Source organism: Sarcophilus harrisii, chromosome 6 (assembly GCF_902635505.1).
Source record: "Sarcophilus harrisii chromosome 6, mSarHar1.11, whole genome shotgun sequence".
Taxonomy (NCBI): domain Eukaryota; kingdom Metazoa; phylum Chordata; class Mammalia; order Dasyuromorphia; family Dasyuridae; genus Sarcophilus; species Sarcophilus harrisii.
Genome location: NC_045431.1, coordinates 243,009,990 through 243,026,072, shown reverse-complemented (window position 1 = coordinate 243,026,072; position 16,083 = coordinate 243,009,990). Strand labels below are relative to the sequence as shown.

At 66.9% G+C, this 16,083-nt stretch overlaps 2 protein-coding genes across 3 annotated transcripts in view; one reads left to right on the top strand and one right to left on the bottom strand.

Moving 5' to 3' along the window:
* Window positions 1-7,412: 7,412 nt before the first annotated feature.
* Window positions 7,413-12,231, top strand: OTUB1 (OTU deubiquitinase, ubiquitin aldehyde binding 1). Its single transcript, XM_023506604.2, has 7 exons — window positions 7,413-7,519; window positions 9,143-9,204; window positions 9,605-9,703; window positions 10,071-10,189; window positions 10,335-10,419; window positions 10,510-10,704; window positions 10,923-12,231. The coding sequence occupies exons 1-7, from the start codon at window positions 7,462-7,464 to the stop codon at window positions 11,118-11,120; spliced, it is 816 nt and encodes a 271-aa protein (XP_023362372.1). The 5' UTR covers window positions 7,413-7,461; the 3' UTR covers window positions 11,121-12,231.
* A 93-nt stretch (window positions 12,232-12,324) lies between these two features.
* The window catches only part of MACROD1 (mono-ADP ribosylhydrolase 1), a 137,596-nt gene continuing 133,837 nt past the window's right edge, over window positions 12,325-16,083 (bottom strand). Inside the window, exons 5-11 of one of the 2 annotated variants that reach the window (XM_031942620.1) lie at window positions 13,971-14,087; window positions 13,230-13,351; window positions 13,129-13,159; window positions 12,978-13,051; window positions 12,798-12,879; window positions 12,655-12,687; window positions 12,326-12,491 (exon numbers count right to left, since the gene is read on the bottom strand). In XM_031942620.1, coding sequence (XP_031798480.1) covers window positions 12,683-12,687; window positions 12,798-12,879; window positions 12,978-13,051; window positions 13,129-13,159; window positions 13,230-13,351; window positions 13,971-14,087 — 431 coding nt within the window. In that variant the 3' untranslated portion in view covers window positions 12,326-12,491; window positions 12,655-12,682. Of the gene's footprint in view, window positions 12,492-12,654; window positions 12,688-12,797; window positions 12,880-12,977; window positions 13,052-13,128; window positions 13,160-13,229; window positions 13,352-13,970; window positions 14,088-16,083 lie in introns of both variants that reach the window. The other variant, XM_031942621.1, reaches the window with a different exon arrangement.

Sequence of the window (16,083 nt, the reverse complement as noted above, 5' to 3'; positions counted from 1 at the left end):
GTATTTTATGTAGGGAGAGGACAAGCAATGGAGTCAAAGCTCTCTCAGCTTTACAAAGCTCATTCCTTCTCCCGCGGTTTGTGTTTATTTTTTATTTTTATTTTCAACTAAAAATTCTCCCCAACTCTTCACACAATCACACACACACAAAGCACACACACAGAGACATATACACACACTCACACCACACACACACACCACACACTCATACACACACACCACACACACACACACACCACACACTCATACACACACTCTCATATACACAACACACACTTACACACAGACATACACATACCACACACAATCACACACACACTCACAATCACACTCTTACACTCACACACATTTTCACATGGTTTGAGAGACCAAACGAGGCTGTTTTGTGTAAAACAACCTGAGGCACCAAAGATTTAAGACGCCCCTAAATTTGGGAAGAAAACCCCGGAATTCCCAGCGATCGAACTAAAAGCTTCATTGGTCGGTTCATGTTTTGGGAACCCGGGAGGGGAAATTGGACGGGCGGAGGGGGGGGGCCCGGAAATGAACGCAAGGGCTGAGCCTGGAGGGTCCTTGGGCACCTCCAAAGCCCTCGCTTTCCCCAGGAGGCCACAGACTTGTCCACCGCTCCTCTGGCAAAGCGCCGCGTGCCCCAGGAAGCCCGCGGGCCCTGAGGGCAGGAGGGACCTGCCAGTCCCCCCCAGCTCTGGGCCAGGAGCTCCCGGGGTAGAAAGAGAATTGGGGGTGGGGGTGGGGAGGGTGTTTTCCTTTTGTGCTTATTTGCTGACACCGGACACCCCCCCTCCCCCAGTTTCTCCCCTTCCCTCCACACTTAACAAAAGAAAATCTTTGTGACTTTGAATAGTCCCAGGAACCCGCCCATTCTCCCTCATTCTTCCCGGCAGGAGCGCAGGGGGGCTTCACACTTGCTAATGAACCGACTGATAAAGATCCTGTTTTCCGCGGGCTGCGCGGGCCGCCTTTGAAGCAGCCCAAAACACCCTTTTTTCTTTCTCTTAAAAGAGTCCCTTTCCCGCCCCAGCGCCGGCCGGGCCTTTACCCCAAACCCCGGGGCAGGAGCGCGGAGGAGCCGGGAGGACGCCGCCTCACGCCCGTCCCCACGGGGTGAATCGCGTCCCGAGCGGCCGTGTCCGCGGCCGCGCGCCCGGGCAACTGGACGGCGGAAACCTCCGCGGCCTCTCTCGGGCAGGGACCCCTGACCCCCCTGTTCTTTCCCGGAATGGCGGACTCCAGGGCGGCGGTCGCTGCTTAACACCGGGCTTTCCCCTCGCCAGCCCCGAGGCCCGGGTGCCCCCGACCCCGCTGGGTGGGTTTTCTCCCCCTCAGGCTTCGGGGGCTCATTTTCTCTCCTTCCCTCCCCCCTGCAGATTCTCCTGCTGCTCCCCAGCCCCCGAGTTCACTTCGAACCTCGACGGAGCCTGAGCTTCCGGAGCCCCGCGCGGACCCCGCAGCACAAAGCGCACCCCGGACCGGAGGCCTCGAAGGGGCCCCCAGAGGAGCCGGCCAGGGCTGGGACCCGCCGGGAAAGCTTGGGCGTTCTGGCCTCTCCCTCCGGCCCTGACCGCGCCGGAAAGGGGAGGGGATGACCCCAGGGGGTCGCCCCCGCGGGGGCTCAGCCGGGGCCTCGGACACTCAGAGCCGGGCGACCCTGGGCCAGTCACTTTGCTCAGCGGGCCTCGGTTTCCTCATCTGTAAAATGAGCAGGAGAAGATGGGAAACTCCAGCGTCTCCGCCAAGAAAACCCCCAATGGGGCCACGGAGAGTCAGAGCCGGCGGAACAACTTGGAAAAGTGCTTAACGTTCGCTTCTTTCCTCCATTGATTCACGTTTCCCTGCTCCTCTCTCCCCCCCCCCTTCCCTTCCCTCCTCTCCCCCCCTTCCCTTCCCTTCCCTCCTCTCCCCCCCTTCCCTTCCCTTCCCTCCTCTCCCTTCCCCTTTTCCCTTGTTCCCTCCCCCTGCTGGTCTTCCTCCCCCTCCCCTTTCTCCGGGCTCCGCCTTCTTTCCCCCTGCTCTCCCCCCCTTCCCTTCCTTTCCCTTCCCCTCTCCCCCTTCCCTTCCCTTCCCTTCCCTCCTCTCCCTTCCCCTTTTCCCTTGTTCCCTCCCCCTGCTGGTCTTCCTCCCCCTCCCCTTTCTCCGGGCTCCGCCTTCTTTCCCCCTGCTCTCCCCCCCTTCCCTTCCTTTCCCTTCCCCCCTCTCCCCCCCTTCCCTTCCCTTCCCTTCCCTCCTCTTTCCTTGTTCCCTCCCCTGCTGGTTCCTCCCTCCCTCTCGGCTCCCGACTTCTTCCCCCTCACTCTCCCCTTCCTTCCCTTTCCCTCCTCTCCCCCCTTCCCTTCCTTCCTCTCTCTCTCCCCCTTCGCCTTCCCTCCTCTCCCCCCTTCCTTCCTCCCTTCTCTCCTCTCCCCCCCTTCCCTTCCCTTCCCTTCCCTCCTCTCCCCCCCTTCCCTTCCCTTCCCTTCTCTCCTCTCCTTCCCTTCCCTTCCTCCTCTCCCCTTCCCTTCCCTTCCCTCCTCTCCCCCCCCTTCCCTTCCCTCCTCTCCCCCCTTCCTTCCCCTCCTCTCCCCCCCTTCCCTTCCCTTCTCTCCCTCTCCCCCTTCCCTTCCCTCTCTCCCCCTTCCTTCCCTCCTCTCCCCCCCTTCCCTTCCCTTCCCTTCTCTCCTCTCCCCCCTTCCTTCCTTCTTCCCTTCCTTCCTCTCCCCCCCTTCCCTTCCCTCCTCTCCCCCCCTTCCCTTCCCTTCCCTCCTCTCTCCCCCCTCCCTTCCCTCCTCTCCCCCTTCCCTTCCCTTCCCTTCTCTCCTCTCCCCCCCTTCCCTTCCCTTCTCTCCCCCCTTCCCTTCCCTCCTCTCCCCCTTCCCTTCCCTCCTCTCCCCCCTTCCTTCCCTTCCTTCTCTCTCCCCCCTTCCCTTCCCCCTCTCCCCCCTCCCTTCCCTTCCCTTCCCTCTCCCTTCCCCTTTTCCCTTGTTCCCTCCCCCTGCTGGTCTTCCTCCCCCTCCCCTTTCTCCGGGCTCCGCCTTCTTTCCCCCTGCTCTCCCTCCCCTTCCGTGCAGAGCTCCTCCCCGTCACGCATCCCGCCGTCCGATTGGCCTTTTTGCGGGGCGCGGGAAAAGCTGTCGGGGCGCCGTAGGTGGGCGGTGTTCGCGTCACTTCCGGGATGCTAGGCTGGCTGGGCCCGCCCCTTCCTGGCCGTCGCTTCCGGCAGCCGCTGCCATTCCTCCCGGCGACCTTGGCTCTCCCCGCTGCGCTCCCGACGTCGCCATGTCCGCGCTGTTTCCTCGGCTGCTGAGGCAGCCTGAGCCGCCCTTGCGGGCCTCCTGCACGTGCCCCGCCCCTGCAGCCAGCCGCCCAGGAGGGCTGAGGTGTGGTGGTGAGGAGGCCGCGGGAGCCGGAGGGGGGGAGGGAGTCCCGGGCGCGGGGCGCGCTGCCGCCGTGCGCGGTCCGGGGAGGGCGCTGCCGGGGGGCCTCGGGAGGCCCCTCCCCCTCCGGCCTGCCGGGGTCATTGCCCCCACGTGTCCCCAGACCGGACCCGGGGGGGAGGGGCTCGCGGGGAGGCAGCGGGGGCCTCGGTGACCCCCTTTCCGATGCCTACTTTGTGCCCTGCAGGACAAGACCATCGCCATGGCGGCCTGCTTCGTGGCCATGCTGGTGCCCTCCGCCTGGGTCCTGTCCCACCTGAGCAGCTACAGGAAGAAGGAGTGGAGGGGAGGCTCCCCCCCCGACCTCGGAGTCCCCCATTCCGGCGCCCCGCCCCCCCGGACCACGGAGTCCCGCCCCCCGGACCACAAGCCCCCCCATTGGCCCCGGACCGGGCTTCCTCAGTCATGACCAGTTGATTTCCCCGCGGCAGCCGCCCCGGCCTGGGCACTTGGGGCGCGGGACAATAAAGTCAAAGGAATCTAGTCGGCCGGGTCCGAGTGGTGTTTGCCCCCGGCCTTGGGAAGGGGGCCCAGGGCACTTGGCTGGCCAGGTCGGTCTCCCCAGCCTAGAATGGGGGTCACCGCAGGTGAGAGGGCAAAGCTGCCCAGAGCAGGTGCTTAACGAGTGCTTGCTGCCCCTCCTACCTGACGCTGGCCCTCTTAGACCTTACCTCCCCCAGTCCCCTCCCAGGGCTTGTGTCTCCGTGTCAGGCCGGGCCCAACCCACGGGTTCCTCGGTGGAATACCCCGGGGCGGCCGGAGGGGCGCCCGGGCCTTCCTGTAAACTCGCTCCCTCCCTGCCTGGTGTTTCCCCCTCCCCAGAGCCGTGGGGGACCGGGCCCCGGGGACCGAGGCCAGCCCTGCGGGTGCTGCTGCTTGGGGGCTCACCGCCCCACAGCCTTGGGGCTTGGGCTGCAGGGCAGACAAGGCTAGCGGGCGGGGATGAGCCGGGGCACTGGGTTCTCCCACTTAACGAGGCGCCTCTGAGAAGTCAGTGTTTGTGGGGCCCCCTTCTCTAAGGCTCTGCCCCCTCGCCCTGGCTTCTCCCCAGCTCTGAGGGCCGCAGGGAGCCCTCCTGGGCCCTCTGCCTCCTGTGCAGGGGGGTGACCCTGCCGTGTGGCTGAGCCCGCAAGTCTGGGCCCTCCGGGAGGGATCCTCCGTTTGACAGTTGGGGATCCTTTCGGGATGGTCCCCTTGCTCTCTCACAACGCTGGCTCTCAGCTGCTGGCTGGAGCATCTGGGGGAAGACAAGCCTTGCCCCAGGGTTGGTCTCCTCGCCATGTTCCTGACGGGGGAGGGGGTGTTCCTGGTGACTGCCACCCTGCTGAGGCCTTGGTCTTCCCGTGCCGACCACCGTAGCCTGCCAGGAGCAGGGGGCAGTCGTTTGTCATCGGCGCAGTGGCGTAGCTTGGGGCATCCAGCATGGAGCTGGGTGGGCTGCAGCCTCGGCCTTCAGAACCCTGTGCTGGGAACAGAACCCCGCGGCTGGAGGCGAGTGGGCCAGTTCCTTGGGCCTGTCCTGTCCTATGGGGGGCTGTAGGGTGTCTGGCAGCAGGGGTGGGGGTGGGGGTGGGGGTGGAAGGGAGAAGCAGGGGCCATGGCTTGGCTTTTTCAGGCTTTGGATCCTCTCATTGCAGAGTGAAATCTCAACCTCCCCCAACCCCCCAGGGCCAGTTTGAGTGGTGAGGGGCTCCTCAGGGATTCCTCATAGGAGCAAATGTTGTCCCTTGACCTTGGGAGAGCCCCTCAGGGGCTGCTGGGTACTCCAGGCCCAACCGCTTCACTGCCTCACTTGGTCTGTAGCTGTCGGGCCGTGGAAGAGCCCAGAACTCTGCTCGCCCTGTGCCAGCTCCGCACACCCAGCCTGGCAAGGGCTCCGGGGCCTGCCCAGTGGCATTGCCTCATTCCAGGAGGAAGGAGCCTGAGCCACCCTATCAAGCAGCCCCTTCCCCTGTGGGAGAGCTGTGCCCCCTCCTGCCCACCCCGTAAGGGCCACGGGGCCAGCCTGGGGAAGTCAGGGTATGTCCCTGGAAGTGGGAGAAGTCCAGGGGACCCAGGCCCTGCTGGAAGGAGCAGCCATTCCACCCCCTCCCTGAGCAGAGCATCCCCATCAGAGCAGAGACGGAGCAGCGCCTTCTGGGGGACTTGGGCCAGGACACGGCCGCTGACGTCCTGCTGAGCGAGGCCTTCGCTGCCGCTCTGTGTCTGCCAGTGCCAGCAGCAGTGCCGAGATGCCCTCGGGTGCCCAGAAGGGGCTGGATGGCAACACTGCCAAGGTGGCTTAACGGTCACCGTTCTGAGCGTGGGACCTGCAAAGGTGGATGTGACCTTGTGGGCTTGGGGTCAGAGCAGCGGGTGGGCCGCCAAGCCAGGGTCCAGGAGTCTTGAGGTGGCCCATTAATGCAGACTAAAAATGGCCGAGTAGAGCCCGGGGCGCCTATAAGAACACAGTCTGGCAGAAGGAACTGGAAGGGCCCTGGGACCCTGAGAGGGGGAGAGGCAGGAGCAGAGGGCAGTGCCAGAGGCGGCCTTGCTGCTCTGCCTGGGCCTGCAGGTGCCCAGCTGATGTTTAGAGGAGGCAGGGACGGGCAGCAGAGCATGTTTCTGGTGAGAGGCAGGGGAAGCAGACTTGTGCCCCTCCCTCCCCCTTCTAAGGAGGGTCTCAGCTGGATTTACAGTCCAGCTCCTCCCCTCACCATCATCAAGTGATCCAGGCCCCGTGGGCTGAGCCCCAGGTGGGCCGGGGTGTCCAGGCCCTGTGGGCCGCAGTGAGGTAGATTGTGGCTAAGGGCGCTTTCACCTGTGGAATCAGATTTTGGGTGATGGGCGTGGGGGGAGGGGGGGCAGAAGGGCTGAAGTAAGGACCACAGGCTTGTCCAGTCTGAGCTGGGACCTGGCCCCAGGGCACGAAGGTGTCTTCTCTACTTGGATTTTAGGCCCCCCCAGTCTCACACTGAACATGCTACAAGGGGAGTGTGGGGAGGTCTCGGGGACCCTCAGGGTGCTGGGCTTGGCCCCGGCTCCAAATATTAGAAAACAGAAATGGGATCATTTTAGCTTTGTGGTATGAGTAAAAACCCTCCTCATGATCTCTCCAAAGCTTCGGGGAGGCCGGCTGGAGGGGAGAGAACCGGGCTCATAGAGGGGATGTTACGGGGATTCCCTTGGGCGACAACCCCTGGTCGCGGGGGTCTCAGCGCCCGATTTTGTGGGGGAAGAGCCTGCGAGTGTTTTATTCCCAGAGTCCTTGGTGGGGAAGCTCTGAGGGCCAGGGCTCAGACCCTGACTGAGCACATTTGGTTCACCTGTAAAATAAGGGGCCGGCCTTCCTAGGCCAGTGGAGGAGGGGGCAGCTGAGGTGATTCTGGAGTGGAAACAGGTGGTGAGCCCCCCCGTGGCGGCCTGGAGGCCGAGAGGCAGCGAGAGTTCAGTGCCTGCTTTGGGGGGGGGGGGGTCCTGTGGGCGAGTGTGGCTGGCCACAGCTGGGGAGTCCGGCCGGGTGGAGCTCTGCCCCACACCCTTCTTGCCCTTGGTGCCCTTCTCTCTCTGAGGGAGTTGGACCAGCGGGTGGAGCCCTTCTTTGGGCCTCAGTTTCCCCATCTCTGGGATGGGTGGGACTGTCACCTTTCTGGGGTCAGTGCCCCCCCTCCCCCCAGTGAAGGAAGGTTCTGTGACTCTTTCTTGGATTCTCCATTTCCTCAAGGGCACAAATGAAGGTGGGGTGGGCCTGAGTCAGCTGGACCGATCCCTCTCTCTGTCTCAGTGTTCCCGCTCTGGGCCTCAGTTTCCTCATCTGTATGCCCTCGAGGCCCCTCCCAACTCCAGGTCCCTGGGCTCCAGATACCTCCTCATCCCTAGCTTCCTGCTGACTGGGCGGCCCAAAGGAGAAGGCGGGGCGGGGGCGGGGCCTCCCGTTGCTAGGGGCGTTGCTATGGAGCTCGTAGTCTGGAGGAGGCGGGGCGGTTGTTCACTTCCGGGAGGAGAAGCGCTAATAACCCGGAAGTGGTCGTGGGTGCGGCGCTGTTTAAAGATGGCGGCGGAGGAACCTCAGCAGCAGAAGCCGGAGCCGCTGGGAAGCGACTCCGAAGGTAGCGGCCGCGGGGGCGGGGGCCGGGAGCCCCCGGGGAGGGCGGGCGATGCGCGGCTCGGCCACTACGGAGGGGGGTCGGGACCGGGGTCCATAGAGCTGAGGCGAGACGCGCGGGCTCCATCGCTTCCCCCCCCCCCCCACGTACTGGGGAAGCAGCCGCCGCCTGAGACCCCCCGGCCGCGCGGGCGAGGGCGGGGGCGGGGGGGAGGGGCGGGAGCGGCGCGCGGGCACGCGAGTGCGGGGAGGGGCGAGCGCGCCTGCGCACGGTGCGGTCTAAGGGGGGGCGCGCACTCGGTGCCAGAGCGAGGCTGCCGCGGCCGCGCGACAGCTCCTCGCGCGCACCTGCGCCCACGCTGGCGAGCACGCGCTTCCCCCCTCCCTCCTCGCCGCATCGCGGGGCGGGGATGCTGGGGGGGCAGAACTCCGCCTTCTCAGCCCCGCCCTTGGGCCCCTCCCCCACGCCCCCAAGGCTCACCCTCAGTTCTGGGGTTTGCTCTGGTCTCCACCCCCACACTCATCGTCCCCTTCCCCCACCTCCCTTCCTCCCCCAATTCCCTTGGTTTTATTGGTCCCCTCTGACCCGCCCCCCAGTCGTCTCCCCGTAATGGATTCCATCCCGCTTTCCTTCTCATGCCCCGCTTGTGCTCCCCCTCCCCCCAGCAGGTAGGCTCGGGGATGTGCGCAGCCTGTGTAACCTGCATCCCCGGGGCATCTTCTCCCTCCGCTGCTTTTGGATCTCGCCTGGTCTCCTGGGAAGCCTGGCCTGGGTCAGCCCGGTCCCGTCCCCGATGGCCCTGAGCTGGCCCATCCCTGCCTGGCCTTGCCCCGTGTCTTCCCTGAGCTGGCCCATCCCTGCCCGGGTCGGCCCTGAGCTGGCCCATCCCTGCCTGGCCTTGCCCCGTGTCTTCCCTGAGCTAGCCTATCCCTGCCCGGGTCGGCCCTGAGCTGGCCCATCCCTGCCTGGCCTTGCCCTGTGTCTTCCCTGAGCTGGCCCATCCCTGCCCGGGTCTTCCCTGAGCTAGCCTATCCCTGCCCGGGTCTTCCCTGAGCTAGCCCATCTCTGCCCAGCTCAGCCCTGAGCTAGCCCATCCCTGCCTGGCCTTGCCCCGGGTCGGCCCTGAGTTAGCCCATCCCTGCCTGGCCTTGCCCCGGGTCGGCCCTGAGCTAGCCCATCCCTGCCTGGCCCTGCCCCGGGTCTTCCCTGAGCTGGCCCATCTCTGCCCAGCTCGACCCTGAGCTGGCCCATCCCTGCCTGGGTTGGCCCTGAGCTGGCCCATCGGGCTGGTCCTTCGCTGCAGCCCCGGCCCCCAGAGACCTGGCACAGGGAGGGAGTCGGGTTACGGCCTGGGATGGCTGCGAGCGCACAAAGCCTGGCCGCGGGTGCCGGGAGGAGGGCCAGCTAGGGGCCGCTCCCTGAGGAGCTGGTGGAGGCCCCTCCGTCCTGGCCCTTTTGTGGGCGCCCACCCCAGCCCCGGGCCGCTGGTCCTCCCGGAGGCGCCTCTCGTTGCACCTCCTCGTGTTAAGGACTTAAGGAGCAGCAGCTGGGGGCAGAGCCGGGCCTCGAGGGGCAGCCACTGCCAGGGCCCTTCACCTGCCTTCTGCCTTTCCTTCCTCTTTCCAGGAGTTAACTGTTTGGCTTACGATGAAGCCATCATGGCCCAGCAGGACCGAATTCAGCAGGAGGTGAGGGAAGAGGGCCGGGCCTGGGGCCAGGGGAGCTGGCATCCCTTCCACTGAATGGGGGCTTGGAAGGAGGGAGAAGGGCTGAGGGCACCGGGGAGTCCTGGGGCTTTGGAGGGCTCGGTGACTGGGGGCACGTCCCGTAGCCGGGCTTGTCCTCCCCTCCCCCTGGGCCCTTCTTTGAGAGCCGTCCTGGTTCAGGGATCAACCTTTCTGGGAGAATCCCAGGCCCGGACCAGAATCGCCCAAAGGCGGCCCCGCTCTGTCCTTCGGGGCTGGGCTGGTGGGTTCGGGGTCACTCGTCTGGCCTGCTTTGTGCCTGGTTGGGCCGCGGGCAGACACGGACGTTGTCCCGGACCTGTCAAGTTGCTGCTCCTGTCCCTCCCTCCCTTCCTCCTCGCAGATTGCCGTTCAGAACCCGCTGGTCTCCGAGCGCCTGGAGCTCTCTGTGCTTTACAAGGAGTACGCGGAGGACGACAACATCTATCAACAGAAGATCAAGGTGGGGGCCCCTAGCTGCCCCTGCCCCCGGGGTTCCACCCGAGAGGCTCTCAGCTGGTCTCTGTGTGGAGCAGATGGCCTTGGGCTCTGCAGGCCGGGACCTGGCTCTGGCTCCTGCCTGGACATGTGGAAGTCCCTGGTGGCCTTTCCGCCCAGCCCACTGGGGACTTGCCCACACTGTCTACACTGTGGCCTTTCTTCTGAAGGCCGGCACAGTCAGGGAGCCCCATTTGGGGTCTGAGTCCACCCCCCCACCCCCTTCTGCTGACAGGGAATCCTCACTTCCCTCTGCCCTGCTGGTGGCCCACCTCGGAGCCATCCCCGGGCACAGATTGGGAAGCCACACGTCTTCCCCCTTCCCTCCCCAGGACCTACACAAAAAATACTCCTACATCCGAAAGACCAGGCCCGACGGCAACTGCTTCTACCGAGCCTTTGGCTTTTCCCACCTGGAGGCCCTTCTGGAGGACAGCAAGGAGCTCCAGAGGTGAGCCCGGCGGGGGGTCCGAGTCAGGCTGTCATTCCCTGAGCCCACGGTGACTTTGGTGGGTCCTGGGCGGCTGTGGCCGGCTCTGCCGCGTGGGGCACTGACCCCTCCCGCACCCGCATGACCTTTGCCCCCTCCCCGGCAGGTTCAAAGCCATCTCTGCCAAGAGCAAAGAGGACCTGGTGTCTCAGGGCTTCACCGAGTTCACAATCGAAGACTTCCACAACACGGTGAGCTGGTGCCGTGCCCCAGGCCGGGCGGGGAGGCTGGGGCTAGGCCAGGGTGGGGTGACCAGCTCCTTCTTGCCTCCCTCTGGACAGTTCATGGACCTGATCGAGCAGGTGGAGAAGCGGACCTCGGTGGCCGACCTGCTGGCCTCCTTCAACGACCAGAGCACCTCCGACTACCTGGTGGTCTACCTGCGGCTGCTCACCTCGGGCTACCTGCAGCGGGAGAGCAAGTTCTTCGAGCACTTCATCGAGGGGGGCCGGACCGTGAAGGAGTTCTGTCAGCAGGTGCCCCCCCTTACCTCACTTTGGGCTTCCGCTCTCCTAGATCCGCCAGTGCCAGTCAGGGCGCCCAAACGCTCCGCTGCTCGCCAGCCTGGCAGCCCCAGGGTGGGGAGGGTGCGTCCCTCAGGCTGTGGGGTGGGCGGCACAGCGGCCCCTGCCCTCCTGCTTGTAGGCGTGGTCCCTCGCTCCGACCCCCGTGACCTTTCTCCCTCTTCCCCCAGGAGGTGGAGCCCATGTGTAAGGAGAGCGACCACATCCACATCATCGCGCTGGCGCAGGCCCTCAGTGTCTCCATCCAGGTGGAGTACATGGACCGCGGCGAGGGTGGCACCACCAACCCCCACGTCTTCCCGGAGGGCTCCGAGCCCAAGGTGTACCTACTGTACAGACCCGGACACTACGACATCCTTTACAAATAGGGGGCGGCGCCCGGGCCCTGCCCGCCGCCGCCCGCCAGCGTGGGGCCAGTCCTGCCCGCCTGCCCTCCCCGCTAACAGGCGTTAGACATGTACAGGTTTTTTGTGGTTGTAAATGGTAATATTTCACTCCCCCCCCCCCCCCCCCCCCGTCCCCCTTCACCTTGCGTGTTTTATTAAAGGGGATGCTGGTGGCGAGGCCGTGTGCGCGCCCGTGTGTTGCTGCTGTGTGCGCCCTGGGCCCCTCTCTTCCTTAGGGCACCGGGGTCCGGCTCCCGCCCCAGCCGCCGAGCCAGGCAGGAGCTGCCGCGGGGGGCACGGGCCGCCCTCCTCGGCCTCTACCGCCCCCGGGGGGCTTCTTCCGGGAACCCTCCCACCGAGGCTTCCCTCCCTGGACCTTCTGATGCCACAGCCCCTCCCCGGGGTCTGCAGGGCCTCCAGCCCTAACCGTGCTTCCATGTGGCGGCCCTTCCGCCCCGGCGCCAGCCCCGTCTGGGCCCGGGCTCAACGCCCGCCACACGCCCAGCCCCGCGGGATGCCCCTGGCCCTGGCTGGGCAGCCCCTGGGAACCCCCGGCTGCCTCTGCTCTCCCTTCTGCTGCTGCTTCTGTCCTGGCGCCCGCCTTGGTCTCGCTTCTTAGAAGGTTTGGCTTGTTCTTAGCTCTGCCCCCAGCAGAGGGCACTGCCACCCTGTAGCAGCATGGTGCAGCCTCCTCCTCTCTGCCCTGGCCGGGACCCCGAGGCCCCTCTGGGGCCTTCCCCATCAGCCCTGGGGGGGCGTCACACCTCCGTGAGGGCGCCCGGCCGCGGTGGGCAGGGGCCAATGCCCCGAGCCCCCGGCTGCCCAGTGTGCTTGCCTCCCCTCCCCCACCTTGGCTAGCTGGGCCTCCACCAGCCTTTCCCTGCTCTCCCTGAGTTCTTCATTTCTTCCAGCAAGGGGAAGGGTGGGTGCCCCCCCCCCCCCCAAGCGCCATCCGAGCCACAGAAAACCACCCCCCAGAAGTCATGGTTTGTCCGTCTCCTCTTAGACTGTAAGCCCCTCTCGGGCAGGGAGCGTGTGTTCTGTGCAACTGTATCGCGCCTCAATAAATGTGAACTAATTGTTGGCAAACAGACTGCCGCCCCCTGCCACCTGGGGGGGAGGGGGGCTCCCCGGTACCCCAGGCCCCCCACGAGGGCCCCGGCTCTGACCCTCCCCGCTCCCCGGCGAAGGTCGGCAAGCCCAGAGACCGGTCCTGAGCAGAACCCTTTATTGAACAGTAGTGAGGCCCCCCCCCCCCCCCCATCCCATGGGGGGTGGTGGGAGAGCTGGGGTCCTGGGTAGGTGTGGCTGGGCTCTGTCTTCACAACTGGGACTGCAGTCCCTGGGGAGCGTCTGGAGGAAGGAGCAAAGTGGCAGGGAGGGCCCGGTGAAGGCCCCCTCCTGCCCCTCCCACAGCCCCCCCGCCCTGGCCTGGTGGGGAAGGGAATGGTTAGCTGGTGCCGGGAGGAGTGGGGTTAGTGCCCATGGGCAGCACACGTGGAGGGGCCTTTCTTACCAGTCTTGGGGACAGGGGAGGGGCAGCATCAGGCTGGAAGGCAGAGGAGAGTGAGGGGGGCGCCCCAGGATTAGCCTCTGGGTCCCCCCCTCGCCCAGGCTGGCCCTGGGGGGTTTGGGGGCATGTGGGGGGCTGGCACCTACCCACGGGGAAGAAGTGAGGCAGCCGCTTGCGGTAGATCTCCTCGTCCTTTTCCAGGAACACGCAGATGATCAGTCTGTCCACCTAAGGCCAGGGGAGGTCTGGGTGCCCAGCCCGGCCACCGGTGCGTGCCCTCCCCGTGCCCACCCTGCCCGCTTGGGGCCCCAGCGGCCACCCGGTACCTTGTCCTTGTTGTCCTGCAGCCATTCTCGGAGGCTGCCCAGGACCACCTCGGCCGCTGCCTCGTTGGGGTAACCTGTGGGCGGCCACAGCAGTTGGAGTGCCAGCTGGGCCGTGCCCACCCCCTACCCCGTGCCCGCCCACAGCACTCACCAAAGACCCCGGTGGAGATGCACGGGAAGGCCTGGGAGACAAATGGGGCGTTAGCCGGGCTTACACCCTCCCCCAGCCCCCCAGCCCGGGCCGGCCCTCACCACTGATCGCAGGCGGTTCTCCAGCGCCAGCTGCAGGCTGTTAAGGTAGCAGTTGCGCAGCTCCTGGACCTGGCTGGGGCTGGGGTCTCCCTGAGCGATGGGCCCCACGGTGTGGATGACATCTGTGGGACACGCAGCGCCTCAGGCCTGGCCCGGCCAAGGCTTCCTTCCTGGGGGGCCCGGTGCCAGCCACGGGCATCCACGCAGCGGGCTTCCCCAGGGCCTGAGGCCCACCTCCACCCTCTGCCGGGTGCCCAAGGGGGGCCAAGACGGGCAGGGGCTGATGGGATCCCCGGGCAGGGCCACCCCCCTCCCCATCAGGCCCTGGGGGTCGGAGGCAGCCTTGGCAAACATCCAAGCTGGTAGGCTCAGGGCAGTTATCCGTGGGGGGAGGAAGCACCAGTGGCTGTGACCCCCAGGGCCCGGGCCAAGTCCTGGTGGGAATCACTATTTCTGCCATGGGCGGGGCAGGTGGCTGGTGATTCCTGCCCGGCCCAGGACTGGGACTGGGGTCAGGGGAGAGGAGGGGCCTTGGGGAGGGGCGGGGCCCTGAGGAGGGTCGGGGCTGGGGGGAGGTTCAGGGACCCTGGGGATGGGTTTGGGCTCTGGGAGGGGCCCCGGGGAGGGTCGGGGTAGGATCTGGGAAGGGCGGGGCCCTGGGGAGGGGCGGGGCCCTGGGCCACCTCCGGCCCAGAGCTCGAGGGCAGGGGGCACCTTGGCCCCGGTGCCCGCCGTACGTACACTTGGCCGGGAGGCGGTAGCCCCCGGTGATCTTGGCCTGGCCCGTCTCGCAGCTGTGCAGGGTGCGGCACTCCTCGGTCAGCAGGTGTCCGGCGGCGCGGTGGATGCAGCCGTCCACTGCGGGGAAGCACAGCAGGCGCCCTGAGCCCGGGCCGGCGACCGGCCCCCACGTCCGGAAGCACCGGGAACGTGGTGGCCGCGGTGGGCGCCTGGGCGGGTCTCCGTTTCCCCATCTGTAGAATGGGCTCTAAGGTCCTGTATGATCCCAGTTGGGACCTTCAAGCTGTGACACTGGACCAAGGCCGTCTGGGGGGGGGGGGCCGCCCTCCCTTCTGTCTCCCCCCTGCGCACCCCTCACCACCCGGGTCTTGTCCCCTCCCCACTGGAAACGAGAGCCCTTCCCAGGGAGGAGCGAAGGGGGTGGGCTGGAGAAAAACGTCTCCTGTTGGGGGGGGTCCCCCGTTCTGGCTCACTCCTCTTGGACAGTAGGAGGCGCTGTCACCTTGGCAGGGGTGGGGGGGCGGGGCAGGCTCGCCAAAGAGCATCGAACCCGGCCCCTTTGTTCACAGGTGGGGAAACTGAGTCTGAGAGGTGCCCGGATTGGGGGGGGGGGGCGGTGCGCGGCTCCCAGCACACACAGGCGCTTCCTAAATGCTCACGGACTCGAACCCTGGGGCCGAATTGGACTCGGGCCTTGCTGACTGGGAGCGCATCGAACTGGCCACTTGGACCCCCAGCGGGGCTCTGGGACGCCCCGGAGCGCACGCGGCCCAGGGACCTGGCCAAGATGGCCTGCGTGCAGTGCGCCGGCTGACCACCAGGTGGCACAGTCCTAAAGCCCTGAACCTGCGAACTGGAAGAGCCGCGTACAAGTTCCAGTGCGGACGCTGCAGGGGCTCAGTTTCCCCATCTGTAAGATGGGATCGTGCAGCATCTGCCTCGCAAACCCCGCGAAGCGCTCAGCAAACCTTCGAGCACGATCTGAACATCAATAACGTGGGATTGTGCGGACTGACGGATGCTGCCTGGGCAGGGGCCCCGGGACTCGGGGCCGGAGAAGAGAACAAGAGACCCAAAGAGAGAAACTGAGGCACGCGGGGGGGGCCGGGGGCTTTCCAGGGCTGTCAGGAGGCCTCTGGGGAGTGCGGGGGGGGGAAGGGGGGCGGGAGCCGCGCCAAGGAGAGACTCGCCCACAGCTGCTCCCCTCCCGGCCCTGCCCCAGCCACCTGCGCGTGGTGCTGCACTCGAGGCCTTCCGAGAACCGGGAATGCGGGAGCCGGGAGCCCGGGGTGGGGAGGGCCCGAGAACCGGGAGGCCGGGGCGGGGGCGCCCCTCCCCCCGCAGCTGCTCTGCGCCCCCCGAGCTCATTACGCCGCCTCGTTAGCTGAGCCTCCTTTAATTGGAGCCGGGCCCGGCGCTTGTTTATCCAACGGGTAGCTCGCCCCGGAGGAGGCTGCGGCCCCGGGGGGGGGAGGGGAGGGGGGACCCCGCAGCGCGGCCGCTCCCCCCCCGGGCCCCTCCCACTCTGAGCTCCGGGGGCTCCCGGAGGGAGGAGACCCCCCACCAAGGCAGGCCGCCCCCCGCGCGCACCCCGGCTCAGAGCGCGCCCGCGCTTACGGGCCGCAGCCCCCAGGCCGGGAGGGGCCGGGCAGAACCCGCACTCGGGGCTCCCTCCCCCGCCCGCCGCCCCCCGGGAGAAATGCGTGCCGGGAAGAGCTTCCCCCTCTGGCCTCCAGGGGGCTCCGGGAGCTGATGGCAGCGACGGGCAGCGGGCCAGGGCCAGCCTGAAGCTGCCAGCGGCCGCGCGTTCTGCCGGAGGCTGCGGGCCCGGGGGGGGGGGGGCGCCTGGCCGGGCTCGCCTCCGGCCGCCTCCCGCCGCCTCCCTTTTGTTGCCTCCATTGACTCTTTCCCTTCTCTCCTCCCTCCTTCCCTCGCCCCAAACCTCCCAAAGAGGGCAGGGGCGGGCTGGGGGGACGGCGCCCCCGCGGGGGGGGGTTTCACCCGGAGGCCTGAGGGCGCTAGGCCTGGGGGGCGGACAATGCCCCCCTCCCCCGTCCGCGTCTCACCGCCCAGCAGAGGCCTCCCCCCCCCCCTGTCAAAGAGCTGAGGCAGC

Excerpts from the sequence above, each read along its gene's own strand:
- OTUB1 (XM_023506604.2), top strand. The coding sequence starts at position 7,462 with ATGGCGGCGGAGGAACCTCAGCAGCAGAAGCCGGAGCCGCTGGGAAGC. Across the intron at positions 10,420-10,509 it reads TCGAAGACTTCCACAACACG|TTCATGGACCTGATCGAGCA; the intron begins GTGAGCTGGTGC and ends CCCTCTGGACAG. Across the intron at positions 10,705-10,922 it reads TGAAGGAGTTCTGTCAGCAG|GAGGTGGAGCCCATGTGTAA; the intron begins GTGCCCCCCCTT and ends CTCTTCCCCCAG.